Consider the following 15,278-nt stretch of genomic DNA (forward strand, 5'->3'; position numbering starts at 1 on the left):
TGATCTTGCAGGTGAATCAGTGGCTAACCTGGCTGGAAACTGCAGAAGAGGAGGAGTCTGAGGAAGAGGAAGGTGACTGAAAACCGGCCAAAGCCTTAAAATAGTGCAAATATACTGTTGCTGTGATGTAACTGCGTTCGTCCAACCACTGCAGAGATTCATTCCACTGTTTGCAGTATTTAGCGCAGGAGCATGTTCATGGCTCATTTCTTCTTCATAACCTTAGTTTATGTCTTAAGTGTAGTGTACCATTGAATCTTAAGATTACAGTACCTTTTTAGGCAACTTCATGACCTATGAAAAGCATGCAATAACTGAATCCTAAATTTACTCAGTGCAAGCAGTAGTTATAATGAAGAAAATGCTGTTGGCTGCTGTTCTACATTGGTTGATTTTTACAAACTGAATAGTAACACCAAGACACTGTAGAAATGCACTTTGCTCAGCAAAATACTTGAGTCGTTGCAATATTTGATTTCTTCCCTTGGATTGTTTTTAAAAAAAAAAAACCTAAATAAATTGGAATCTGTAATCAGTGGGTTGCAGCTGTAACATTTAATTTGCCTAAATTTCTACCTCCACTATTGGGCTTTGTTTTAAGGTGTGTGCCCGGGTTAGTGATGCTTAAATCCCACAGCTTTGGCATATGCACAAGTCTTTAATCTCTAGTTTACCTGCATAAAGCTTCACTTGTGACATGGTAAACGACATTAAAGTGCTTGGATAACATGGGGAGGGAGAGAACTTCAATGCTGAGATTAATGGAACTAACCTTTTTTTCCTTTGGACCCCTTTTACATGATGGTAACAAAATGAAGCCTACTTAATTTATCAATTTGTGTTCACTACTTGTTCACTTGCCCTGATTTTGTACAAGTAACTTGTATCTATAATAAACATTGTGATACTTGATGTCTTTTCCTGTTGATTTTTGTTTGAAGTTGGTAACATTAATGGGGTGCCAGCTTTTAGCAACAAAGAACCAGCTTGTCTGTTTGCCTTTGGTTAGAAATTTGGAGTGTCTGTTTATGCTGAGCTTCATACTGCTGTGGTTATTGCATGATATGTACAATCACTCAAAAATGGTCGTAAATATAAATGGTGCTCAATCTTTCTTTGATACAGCCTTAATGTAAGGAACTAAATGCTTGCTGAAGAGGTGGGCTCATTAGCCTCTTGTGGCAGCAGACATGACTCGTACATGCTGAATAAACTGCATTTCATTAGGTTAATGCACATAGCTTTGTTATTACTGACTTTATTATTTTGATATGCTAGATTGATACATAGAAGAATTGCCTATTACTTAATATGCAGTGTATACGCTTTCCAACTTTGGTTTTCCTACCGAGGCTAGAATAAGTCAGGGTGATTTCCTGATGTGTTCTATTTCTATTTGGTTAATACCAGTTTCAAACTTGGTCTTTCATCCAAAATTTAAATGTTTTTAAAATTTGAAGAACTCACTTGCCACTAAGCACACATCCCACTTGATTGATAAGAATGGATCTCTGTTTATGTCTTTTTAAACAGAGGTGGAAAGCCCAGCCTGATGCCTTTGAGTCAAGGGTCAAATATGAAATGAAGTCTAAGTTTCATTACTTGTTAAGTCTTTAAAGATAACAGGAGGCAGCATTGAGCAAAAATTTAATGTCTGCACTGCATACAATGGAACTAACTGCCTTGACAGTTGAGATAAATCTAGCATTCAATCACTTACTCATTTTAAAGACTAACTTTTTAGGAATGAGATTTTGGTAAGGACCTGAATTTTAGCCAAATAGCAGACTGCATGATAGTTCTGACTACACTGCTGCCATTTTGCACTCTGGAGATGAGAATGAGGTTGAAGTTGAAATAAGCAGCTGTATGCAGGAGATGTAAAGAATTCCATTGACTTTAATGGTGCAGTATTGCTGCCTTTTTTCTTTTTTTGTCCATCAGTTATCCAGGCATCTATCTTAAAATTCTTCCAAGGCTTGACTTTTGTTTTTTTTGAAATACATGCCTGGTTTTCATGACTGATTGATTCCTTTTGAATATCATCTAGGTCAAATCTATATGAAAATACCTCTGAGCTCATTTGCATAAGCAATTGTATTTTCTCTGTCACCAGACTATAGTCATTCCTGCTTTTTGTGACAAGATCCATACTGTATTTGTAATCTTTCAAAAAAAAAAGTGAAATTATTGTAATGATGGCTGAAGGCAAACCCACTGATTTTTGTTTAGGAGACATTAATCATGAGGCAGGAGGAATCTTGTCTCCTCAAGGTAATTTAACCATGTTTGAGTTTTAAAGTCTTTGTTCCTATTGTAGATCTTCTTTACACTGGAATCAGTCAGCCCCTTGACCCTAGCTTGTTCTGCTGTCAATTTTATTGATCAAATCAATTTGGACTAAATTTGGAAAACTGACTTAAATGTATCAAAACAGCTTTCTTTAACCTATTGTGCAAAACATTAGAATCTATTTTTAAAAGTGCACTTTAAGTTTATAGCTGAGCACTTACCCACAGTTGATACTACATAGTATCTGGATTAAAGCTTTCAGGCAGTCAAATTATTTTAAATTGTTAATCTGATTGGAGAATTATAATTGGCTTTATAAAGCGCATAAAAGGATCTAAATCTTTGTTTTTAAGATGAAATTTGAGCATGATTTCTCAATTGACACAACCATGAGGCTGGGCTACTTAAGTTCCTTTTGAATAGTTTGTAATTACAGGTTGGTTCCTTGTGACAAGCCATATTTCAGTTTTAAACTTTTTGTAGCAGAAATGCTTTCTGACCCAGTGTTAAGGTTTTATCAATGCAAATAAAACTGGATGTGCTGTGATTCACTTTTTTGGACTTTTTTTTAAATTAATTACAGTATTGAGCACCTTAGCCTGAACTTTCTGACCAGAGTAACAATTTGACATCCAGTTAGGAGTGAGTAGGTTGAAGAAAAACTCTTTTGGTGAAGTTCATGGTTGGAGTATCTATTTCAGTTTGGAGCAATTAATTTGTCTAAATATAGTGATTTAACCTTAGCTGAGTCAATTCTGGATATTTGAAGTCCCATTTTTCACAAACACATTAGTTACTGAATTGGTGACCAGAGCACTATATTAAGTAAAATAACTAGCCGAAACCAGATGGGATCACAGACTTGGGATGGTCATATCTGCTGGTCTTTATTATTATTTTGCATGTAAACAGCGGGAATGTGGTCTAGAACCTAATTTTAAATTCCCTGTTGTCCTACCTATCAAAATTTTATGGGATTACAGCTTTTTCATGTGTTCCAGATTCCTTCAACTTGAAAGGAAAATGAGCAATTCCTAGATATTTTACCTAATGACAATATTTTTAAGATTCATTCTTTCTCCATTCCAAAGAAAATGATCTATCTCGAATCACCATTTAAAAGTTCATCTATGCATGGCAAACCTGTGTTCTTATTCAGGATTTTACTCTTTTTGTTTTGAAGTTTGTGTCCAGAATTATTCATGTATTCTAGTGGCAACAACCAGTGATTTTTTTTTCAATATAAGTTCTAACAAAATCAGTAATTTGTTTTTGTATCCCATCTCTATAAATGTCCATATCTTGTTTAAAAGTGGATGCTGTAAATCAACAAAATAACAAGTTGCAGGAAAAGCTCAGGTCTGGCAGAATCTAATGAAGAGAAATCAAAGTTAATGTTTCTGGTCTAATGACCCTCTGAACTGACTGTAGCTAGGAAAATATCAGTTTATGTGCACATAAACTAACATTTTCTGAGCTACCATCAGTTCTGAGGAAGGAACAAGTCATTGGACTTGAAATGTTAACTCCGGTTTGCCTGCTATCTTTGTTTGTGGACACCAAGATGTCATCTCTGCTTGCCAGCTAGTTTTAGAATCCTCCTATTCTTTAGTTCCCACATTGGAGAAAGGCAAGTTCAAAACCACAAAGGCAGAGTCCAGTATTGTTTACACTTCAAAAAAGTTCAGATTTCATTTGCTCATGCTGTTGCAGGTTTATCCTCAATTGAATTGAATTCCATATTTGCAATGATTTTTTTCGATAGGAACAAAAGTAATGGGGCTGTTGTGCAGTGGTGGTAACTGAGGAAGGGGTCATTGGAGGGCAGTAACATCAAAATGATGGATAAATGAAACTTATGATAGGCTAATTTTGAATCAAGTGTTGCTGGAAAAGTGCAGCAGGTCAGGCAGCATCCAAGGAGCAGGAGAATCGACGTTTCGGGTGTAAGCCCTTCTTCAGGAATTTATGCCCAAAACGTTGATTCTTCTGCTCCTTGGATGCTGCCTGACCTGCTGCGCTTTTCCAGCAACACATTTTCAGCTCTGATCTCCAGCATCTGCAGTCCTCACTTTCTCCTCTAATTTTGATTCATACCCATAATCCTTTGGTTTCCAAATCTATTGCCAGCCTTTAGTCAAATTTTCAGAGTATTCTGTCTACAAAGCATAAGTCAGGAGTGTGATGGAATACTAGCTTGGATGAACCAACAACTCTAATGGAAATAAAGGCCAAATTGCTAATCAGCAAAAGGACAGCAAATAGAATATTATTGAAGTTATTTTTCAGACTAGAGGAAACTTATTACCTGGACTTTTATAGGTCTTGGACAAGGAACTAAATATTGCAAACTATCTGATGTAGATATGTGGTAGATTTACACAAAATGAACTGATAACATTAAGAATGAGGAGAGATGAGATAATCTGACCCTTTTTTAAAAGTTGTGCAGGGATTATGCATACTGATATTTTAAACAGCCTTCCTCAACTGCCTTTATAACAGCTGGTTCCTCACTTTAAAATACAGTTTTTGCTTTATTTACAGTTGGGAGGGCTCTGGAGATTTTTGCAACTAGACTTCTCAGCATTTCTAAAGTATTTTCACTATTGAAAGATCCAGTTTTTGCTGGTAAGACATGGGGCAGCATCCTCACAGGAGGGATACAGCAGTGCAGTTTAAACTCCAGGCTAGTCACAAATACTCTGAAGGATCATTGACACCACTATAACCCATGACTTATTTAAATTCCCTGTACTTTAAACAAGGCTGCAGCTGTTTGAGAGTTTTAAAATGTGAATTAATTCAGTAGTTTATCAATTGTAGCTTAGAAAACAAAATAGCAACAGCTCATACAGTTTGAGATTTTGATTTTTTTTTTCTGAAAGCCATATGTTGTGAATGTTTCTTTGACAAAGTTCTAAAAGCAGTGTGCTCAGATGATTTTAAGGATTAGTTGCCTTTTATAGACAACTAATAAGGTTACTCTACACCATGAAAACAGAATTTTTTGGTCCAACTCATCCGCGCCAACCAGACGTCCCACCTGCTAGCACCCAGTCCACATCCCTCCCAACCCTTCCTATTCATATACCCATCCAAATGCCTTTTAAATGTTGCAATTGTACTAGCCTCCACTACTTCCTCTGATAGTCCATTCCACGCACGTACTAGCCTGTGGAAAAAGTTGCCCTTTCAGTCTCCTATCTTGTCCCCCCTCACCTTAACCCTATGCCTTCTGGTTCTGGACAGCTGCAACATGACCTCCCAACTCCTGTACTCGATAATCTGACCAATAAAGGAAAGCGTACCAAACACCGCCTTCACTATCCTATCTACCTGCGACTCTGCTTTCAAGGAGCTACGAACCTGCACTCCAGGGTCTCTTCAGCAACACTACCTTGGACCTTTATCATTAAGTCCTCTGATTTGCTTTTCCAATATGCAGCACCTCATTTATCTAAATTAAATTCCATCTGCCACTTCTCAGTCCATTGGCCCTTCTGATCAAGATCCTGTTGTAATCTGAGGTAACCTTTGTCCGCTATACCTCTCATTTTGGTGTCATCTGCAAACTTACTAATCATCCTCCTATGTTCATATACAAATCCTTTATATAAATGACAAAGTAATGGACAATGCACTGATCTTTGTAGCACTCCCCTGGTCACAGGTTCAGTCTGAAAAACAACCCTCCATCACCCTCTGTCTTCTATCTTTGAGCTAGTTCTTTATAGAAATGGCTAGTTTTCCCTGTATTCCATGAGATCTAACCTTGCTAACCAGTCTTCCATGGGGAATTTGTTGAATGCCTTACTGAAGTCCATAGATCACGCCTAACACTCTGTCCTCAATCCTATTTGTTACTTCTTCAAAAACAAGGTTGACAGACATGATTTGCCATGCACAAAGCCATACTATCACTAATCAGACCTTACCTTTCCAAATAAGTGTATATCCTGTCCCTCAGGATTCCCTCCACCAACACGAGGCTCACTGGTCTATAGTTTCCTGGCTTGACCACCTTTCTTTAAATAGTGGCACCACGTTAGCCAACCTCCAGTCTTCCAGCACCTCACCTTGATCAGAAGGACTCTGATGCAAATATCTCAGCAAGAGGCCCAGCAATTATTTCTCTAGCTTCCCACAGAGTTCTAGGGTACACCTGATCAGGTCTTGGGGCTTTATCCACTTCTATATGTTTCAAGACATCCAGCACTTCCTCTCAGTAATATGGACACATTTCAAGATGTCACCAACTATTTCCCTACATTCTATATCTTGCATGTCCTCCACAGTAAACACTGATGCAAAATACTAGTTTAGTATCTTCCCCCATCTCCAGTTCCACACACATCCGCTTTGCTGATCTTTGAGGGGCCCTATTTTCTCCCTAGTTACCATTTTGTCCTTAATGTATTTGTAAAAACCATTAAGGAGAATCCACAGGCATATGCCAAAGCTATCTCATGTCCCCTTTTTGCCCTCCTGATTTCCCTCTTAAGTATACTGACTTTATACTCTTTGGATTCACTCAATCTATCCTGTCTATATCTGACATATGCTTCCTTTAAAAGCTTTAAATGGGGTTCTACGATGAAATTTGTTTATTGTCAAATGCAGGGGTGACCTATTGGGTTATTCAAAACGTTTTATTTGTGCCACATTCCTGAGTGAGTTGTCATAAAGGGCTATGGGGGAATGTGGGAAGTGGTTCACTTAACATGAGGCTTAACTTGGCATGAGTGGTATTAGGAGCTAAGGGGGTGGGAGGTGAGGGCTATGGATACAACACATATAATTGACTTAAAGTGGACTTTTCTGTACCAGCCTATAGAAACTTCCTGGAGTCTATTCTGTCCTGTTTCCCTCCGTGAAGATTGCACAATTCAGATTTTGTACGTGTTTTGGCAGTAAATTCCAAAAATTGGAAGTGTTAAACAATAACAAACATCAATTCTAAAGTTGAGGCACTGCTTTTATTACCTTTTAATTTCCTTTGTCAGCAGAAATCCAGAAATAATTAACAAACTTCCTGCATTTAGTGGGAGATGCTATTTCTTTGTGGTCGATGGGTGTGAGATTGCCAAAATAACCCTGTGTCTGGTCCTCTTTGGTCGAACAGCCAGGCGATGTGCAGTATGTCAACCTGCTAAAGGAAATTTCTTTTAAACCTTTGGAAAACTGTACTCTTCTAAGGCATGAAATGGGTGGAGTTCACAACATCAAGGGTAATTGAGTGTTACAGGGAAAAACACACAAATGGAAAGATCCTATTGAACAGGCCCCAGGGGCAGAATAACCTACTGCTATTCCTGTTTCTTACAGATAAACATCTATCACCAGAGCTTGAGGAGGCCTTCTCATTGGTAGGTACAGAGATCAAAATGTACACTTAAGGCTAGTGAGGGAAGTGGTTGAATCTGTAAGGACGAGGAATCCATTCAACCCCTTGAGACTTTGCTGATGGTTACTCGGATTACCAAGTTGGTAATGATCGCCTGCCTACCTACCTTTCATTGGTTGGGATAGGGAATGGATTAGATAGGGGACTGTCATTTGAGATGGATGTATGGAGGAGAGTATCTTGTGAAGAGGAAATTGACCTGCATAGCTCTGAATCAACAATGTGCTCATGTGAAAGGTTGAAGAACCAACCCAAGTGATTGAGAAGTGAAATCTCCAGAGGTAAAGCAAAGCATTCATAGTGGTTTCCACAGCACTGGCTGCAAAGAGGCAGTACCAGAGGATAGGGTGATGTACAGTGGAAAGTGAAGAAGGTTATTTGAGAGTACAATGGCATCTTGGATCAACTGGGCCTCCTGAATGGCAGATAGAGTTTAGTTCAGGTAAATGTTAAATTTTGGAAAGACAAAGCAGGGAAGGGGTTGCATAGGGCCCCAAGGATGCAGGTATGTGGATCCTTGAAAGTGGTGCCACAAATGGACAGGGTGGTGAAAAAGACAGAGTGTGCTTGCTTCATTAGGATGTCATGTTACAGCTGTACAAGGCATTGTTAAGGCCACATCTGGAGTACTGCATACAATTCTGGTTGCCATGCTATAGGAAGAATGCCATTAAACTGGAAAGAGTGTGAACAAGATTAACAAGGATGTTACCGTGACTGAGAGGCTTAGGGCTTTCTTTCTTGGAGCGTGGGAGGTGGAGGGTGTCCTTATAGAGAATTATAAAGTCATGGGCATAGATAAAGTGAATAGCTGAGGTCTTTCCCCTAGGATAGGGGAGTCCAAAACTAGGGGTGTATGTTTAAGATCAGAGTGGAAAGATTTAAAAAGGAACCTAGGTGCAACTTTTTCACACACTGGATGGTAATTATGTGGAATGAGCTGCCAGAGGAAGTGGTGGAGGCTGGTACAATTACAATGTTTTAGAAGACCAGTAGGATGAGTGTATAGGGATAGGAAAGATTTAGGGTCAAATAGGACTAGTTCAGTTTAGGAAACATGGTCAAAATTGATCCGTTGCACTGAAATGTCTGTTTCCATGCTCTATACCTCTGCCCCCTCTACGACTCTGTATATGGTCTTATGGCCTCTTGCTGCCAACCATTTTATACCCAACATGGGTGCCAAACTTGAGAAATTGTTCATTATTCAAACATCAAAAGCTTACCTTTCAGGAGTTACTTTATACTCCTGGGCATCAGGTTCAGTAAAGTGCACTGACTCTCCTTCCTGAAATAATCCACAGACAGAGCTAATGTGTAACATTGCTCCATGTTATTTACTGACTTTTTAACATCCACCTCCCCCCACACTTACAATATATTTGAATTCGCAATCATGAGTTTGAAATGACTTGGAGAAGGAGAGCACCAAGAGGTCCACCAGAGAGCAGACGAGGCCTCTGTTCACCATCATCAAAAGGTAATATTTCTGATCGAAGGTCAGTACTGAGGGAATGCTGCCCTAAACGTTATTAAGCTTTATATTGATCCTACAGTATGCATCCCTTCAGCACTGCCTTTCCCATTGCTGAGCACTCTGCCAGGACTACCCCTTCCATACAGACTGTCTTGTGGAGTACTTTCTCAGTACTGAACTTCTGATTGAACAGCACTCTTTTACTACTGCCCCCTCAACAATGCAATGGTTCATTGTACTGAACCTGGGATATTGCATTACTCCTACAATTCAAAACCACCAACAAGGAAATGTTTAATTCATTTTGGTAGCAAAACTAGAAAAACAATTTAAAAGGAATGAAATCTTGTTTAGATAATTGAGAACACTTATACAAGGAACATGACTTGAGTGTGCAGGTAAGCTTGTGAGTAGAAAGGCAGAGGAATATAGGAACTGGAGTACAGGTAGTTCTGGGATAATGTGTGTTTTGGCAGCACGATTTGGCTATAACTTCACGGAAGAATTAGCGAAAGGTATTTACTTCCACTGGCAATAGTGCGGTTCCAGCGGGGATCGGTTTGCACACTTTATTCTGCGCACGCGCCAAGGTCCATGCCAAAATCTCTGTGGCATTCTACGCATGCGTGATGTCAGCTGCTGATAGAGGAGCTTTTTTATTTAAATGTACTGTTAAATTTACTTTCATTAATAAATATGATTTTAATCTTCATTCAGACTGTGCTATACTTTGTGTTAGACTTTTGGGTGATTTCTGAGTGATCGTGAATGATATTTTTTGCTGCTCTGCCCCTAATCCCACTTTTCCCATAGGCCCCAATATTTATATTCAACGGTTTTCCATTAAGTGAGGTTTCACTGGAATGCAACTACAGCGTTATAGAAGAACTACCTGTAAGCCATTCAATATAATCATGGATTACTGACTCTTGTAATGCCTTTTACTCACCCTATCCCATTGACTGTATACCAGTAATACTCAAAAAACTATCAACCTCTATCTTTTAAGCATATTGAAAAGACTGAACTGCACAGCCCTCTGTGGTGGAGAATTCCAAATGTTCACAACCCTCAAGTAGCTTCTTATCTCCAATCTAAGTAGCATTCCCCTTACTTCAGACTCCCAACGAGGGGAAACTTCCTTCTTGCATGTACACTGTATCCTACAAAATGCTTAGAGATAGACAATGAGATTTCCCCATATTTTCTTGAAACTCTAGAGAATACAGGTCTGGGTCACCCAACCTCTTTGCATTACACATTCCCACTATCCTGGGAACAATTCTGGCGACCCTTCATTGCAATCCCTCTGGCTGTAATGTCTTTCCTTGGGTAAGGAGACCAAAACTACACATGCTACTCCAGGTATGATCTAATGAGCCTCTTATAAATGGCATGTTGGTCTTTATTCTTAAGTAGAGATGTACAGCATGGAAACAGATCCTTTGGTCCAACTCCTAAATTAATCTAGTCCTATTTGCCAACTTTTGGCCCATATCCCTCTATACCCAATAAAGAAGGTTTGCTACAATTGTACATGGCTTTGGTCAGGTGGAACTTGGAATATTGTGCATAGTTTTGGTTTCTTTATCTAAAGAAGGATATACTTGAGGATGATGCAGCAAAAGCTGGCTTGCTTTCTTCCTGGGATTAGGTTTGTCTTCTAATGATGACAGGCTGAATGAATTGGCCTTATATGCTCTCATGTTAAATATTGAAGCTTGTTTCCTCAATTGGGGAATGGAATATGGGGGCACATTCTCAAAGTAAGGTGTCAATTATCAAAAACTGAAAGAAGGAGAAATTATTTATCTCAAAATGTTGTAAATATTTGAAATTGTCTGCACCTGGGGGTTCTGAATGCATCATCGTTGATTATATTCCAGGCTGCGATAGATCAGAGTTTTTATTTCCCGGGGAGCTAAGGGAAATGGGCAGGAAAATAGAATTGGGAGCAGGAGTAGATGATTCAGCCCCATCAGCCTGCTCCGCAATTTAATATGACTTTAGTTAATCTCATCTTGGCCTCAACTGCACTTTCCTCATTGCAATATTGATTCCCGCCTATTTTCATACTGTCGAATGGCCTCCTGTACTGTAAAATTATGTGGTTTTATCTGCAATTTTGGCTACAGTAGATTCTATTATTATGTCCAAGTCATGAACACAGATTGTAAATAATTTAGGCCTAAAGAGTGAACTCTGTCACTCCCCATTAGTTATATCTTGCCAACCATTTGTCCTAAAACTGCTTTCTGTTGGTTAGCCAATCCTCTATCCAAGCTAATAAATTACCCCAACCCCTTGTGATCTTAGCAATCCTGATCATATTGAATGGGTGAGTAGGATGAATAGTCTACTTTCTGCTCCTATTTTGCTCTTTTAATGAGCCAGTGCAGAATGATGGGCCGAATAGCTTCTTTCTGTGATTCTGTAATCACATCTGACTTTGACAGTGATTTATTTTTATAACTGGGGAGTTAATAAGAAATCATTTTGATAATTACCGATTTTGACACATTTATTACTAAGCTTACCACAAAACTCTTTGGAGTCCCATCGTTTGTTCTTGCAATACTGACCTGCTGGTCACATTCTGTCCTGCATAGGAAGTAAGTCTGGAATTTGGCTTGACACTGGAGACAGAAGAAAGCAATCATATTTTATCATTCAGTGCTGGGATGTGGATACTATGGACAAATGTAACATTTCCTGTCCGTACCCAGCTTTCCCCAAGGAGGGACACTGGACTGCACTTTGAACCACTGCTATTTTTCTTCGTTCTTGACGTGTGAGCACCACTATTTTGGTCCACATTGTTGCTAATCCCTTGTTACCCTTGAGAAAGTGATGGTGAGCCAGCTCCTTAAACCCCTCATAAAAACCTTGATGCAACTGAATGCCTTCTCATGATAGTTCAAAGGTCATTTAAGAGTCAATCACATTTGGTGAGAGTCTGGAGAGATCAGGAACACCTGGTTCCTTTTCCTGACAGGCATTAATGAGCCATTTGGGGGTTTTATGACAATCTGCCAGCTAGTTGTCACCTTTACTGGTTTTAATTTTCAGTCGAGAAAATGAAAAAGGGAAAGGATGGTGAAGGACTTGGATGGCATTTTCAGAGAGTTTTGACAGGCTGATTGGCCTCTTTCTGTGCTATCCTTCCAAAGAACACGATCAACTGAAGCAGATTATTTTGCGAAGGAGTCAAGAGTGAGGGAAAGGAAGCTTCAAAGCTTAAAGGAAGAGATTGAGAACAGAGGACTGGAAAAACACCCTCACTTAGGGAGATGTGAGGATATGGTGTTTGAGACAGAAACTTTTGCCAGTATTTGGAATGAGCTGGATGAAAGAAAAATGGTGTTGGAAGAATATAGGAACAGGAATGGTAAATGTTATTAGAACTTATTTGTCCATGTGGAGGGTGAAGGCCAATGTGGACTGTATGGGCCGAATGCCCTCCCTCTCTGTCAGAAGTTCTACCCAGAATGGATGGAAGATTAAAACCTACAGCTTTATTTTGTCTTTTAGCCTTTTCTTCTTCTTGACTCCTCAGCATGTCGTGGAGGACATTGTATTTCTGACGCCATAGCTCGCACTCTTTGCTCTTCTCCTCTTTCTCGTGCTCAGCCAGCCTCCAATATCTCTCTGTCTTGTATTGTAGCCGGGTGGCTTCATCAGAGGCCTCCTCAGCTGCAACGGCTGCTTGTCTGAAAACAGCTTCTCTGCCAACACAATGGCAGTTCACAGTGTCAATGAAAGAAAGGAACAAGCTCGTATTTATGCAGCACATTTCATAACCTCCAATATTTCAAATAATTTTGCACACAGTGACTTTCCCAGATCTTTAAATTAATATTAGGAGATCGATAATGTCCACCTTAGGTATCAGACAATATCACCTTAGATATGTCATTGACAGATAGCACCTCCAACAGTGCAGCACTCCCTCAGTACTGTCCTCTGTCAGTACTGTCACGGATAAAGCACTCACTCTTGATGGGTTGGGTTGGGTGGCACAATTGCTGGTACAGTAAGAAATTGGCACAACGAATGTTTGAGCCGTTAAAGCTTATGAGGTCTTGGTGAACAGCAATGGGTGCTTGTGGGGTAATGAAGAGACAGAGGGAGGAAAAAGGAAGAGAAAGAGAGAGGTAAGAGTGAGGAGATGGAAAGGCAATGATCTTCAAACTACCAGTAACGATCATTTGTACTCACACAAATAGGAGGCAACAGAAAAAGCCAAACCTGTCTTTGAGTTTAGAAACTTCTTCCAACAGCTCCTTGCTTCTAAGCATCTCTCTGTCTCTCTCTAATTCCAAGCTGCTGATTTCTTCTGACTTCAATTGGTTTTCCCATGTACTCCGATCCAACATCGATTTGCTTTCAAAGTATTTTCTCTCTGTCACTGTTAATCGACATTCTACATCTGTTAGCTACAGAACAAATGCACTTCTCTTTAGACCCCAAAAAATTAATCAAAACTACAATCTGGCAATGTTATGGGATTTAGGAGTCTAAAATGAGTAAATTCAGTATCAGGATTTAAAGGAGGAAATAAGAGATCTAAGGCCAAGGGAAAAAGATTAAAAGATTGGACTTCAAGAAGAAACAAGATTATATGGTAACTTATCACATCGCTGTTTGTGGGAGTCAGTATATGCAAATTGGTTGCCTTCATTTCCAACATTACAATAATGACTATATTTCAAGAATACATTATTTACTGTAAAGCAGTTTTTGGCAGGGTAAAAGGTGCTATGTACAAGCAAACATTTCATTTCTGTTGTTGAAACAATAAGGAAGATGTTCACTGAAATTGTCAAGGAAAGTAAGTGACCGACACTGCAATCTGATTAGTGTATGCCAATAGAAGAATGTAATACTTAAAGGATAAAGGGGACCTTCCGAGCTGAGTGCTGGGCTTCTGTTTTATTGAAAAATAGAACATTAATGAAAGTTAGTGACAATTGATTTAGATGACACCTGGGATGAAGGGACATCAGGTGATCCACAATCACCTGGTGAAGGAGCGTCGCTCCGAAAGCTAGTGTGCTTCCAATTAAACCTGATGGACTATAACCTGGTGTTGTGTGATTTTTAACTATGATGAAGTTTGGCGTGGAAAGATTGTGTTGGAAATCTTATGTCCAGCCTGGTCACAATATGACCCAAGTGCAGCCGACTGACCATAACCGGTAGCTCCATTCTGGAGATATTAGCCTGAGAGAGGTCACTGATATTGGAGCAGATTGCCAATGGACTTGCAGGAGGCATCAGTGCTACTAATCCCAGACTAATTCCCATTGCATACTCTCCTCATAGCCCTGTATCTACCTCAAAGTAACCCCACTCTTTCTCCTCATAGTTTTACATCCTCTTCTGATTCAACTATTTATTTAATTTGCCCTAATAAAGATGTAATTGTCTTTGTTTTAATCCATTCCTATGGTAAATCATTACCAACATTTCATGCAAGACATTTATCCAAAATCCCAATCTCTGTGACCATTTAAATTGGTCATCCCTGTCAGACAGCCCAATATAAGGGGAAACTGGAGAGGAAAAGGTGGAAGGGGAAAGTGAGAGGGAAAAGGAAGAAAAGGAGGAGACAGGAAAAGAGAAACGAGAGAATGAGAAATGCAGAGTTTGAGGAAAGGAGGCAAGGGAGAGAAGGAGAGACTGAGAATAGTGGGAGGAGGAGAGAGGGGAGTGGAGTGAGTGAGCCAATAGAGAGAATGAAGGGAAAAATCAAGAGGGAAGGAGGGAGACAGAGAGGAGAGAGAGTATGTGAGACAGGAGTGGGGAGAAGAGGAAGAAAGGGAAAATGGGAGAGGAGGAGGACAGAGGGTGAGTGAGGGAAGAAGCAAGAACAAATGGAGAGAACAGTTGTTCATTCTTTATTAAAATCACTTCTAAGTTTGAAAGCCTTTATCAATTACATCACAGCCTTCTTTAATGAAAATCTCCAATACCTCCATAACTTTATTTTCCACCCCAAATGAATCTTATTCGGTGTATTCTTTTTGGCTTTTGGATCCGTTATCTTCATGTGCACAAACTAACTGTACCTTATCTCTAACTTCATCTAACCAGTGCTTT

General features: G+C 39.4%; 1 protein-coding gene across 1 annotated transcript in view; it reads left to right on the forward strand.

The window, feature by feature from the left end:
- Window positions 1-2,839, forward strand: part of LOC122557736 (eukaryotic translation initiation factor 4 gamma 2-like) — a 59,254-nt gene extending 56,415 nt beyond the window's left edge. The window contains exon 23 of the mRNA XM_043705681.2: window positions 12-2,839. Coding sequence (XP_043561616.2) covers window positions 12-80 — 69 coding nt within the window. The 3' untranslated portion in view covers window positions 81-2,839. The remainder of the gene's footprint in view (window positions 1-11) is intronic.
- Window positions 2,840-15,278: the final 12,439 nt, after the last annotated feature.

The sequence above is a fragment of the Chiloscyllium plagiosum genome, unplaced genomic scaffold (genome assembly GCF_037043375.1).
Source record: "Chiloscyllium plagiosum isolate Xiang-an unplaced genomic scaffold, Cpla_swu_hap1 HiC_scaffold_18, whole genome shotgun sequence".
NCBI lineage: Eukaryota > Metazoa > Chordata > Chondrichthyes > Orectolobiformes > Hemiscylliidae > Chiloscyllium > Chiloscyllium plagiosum.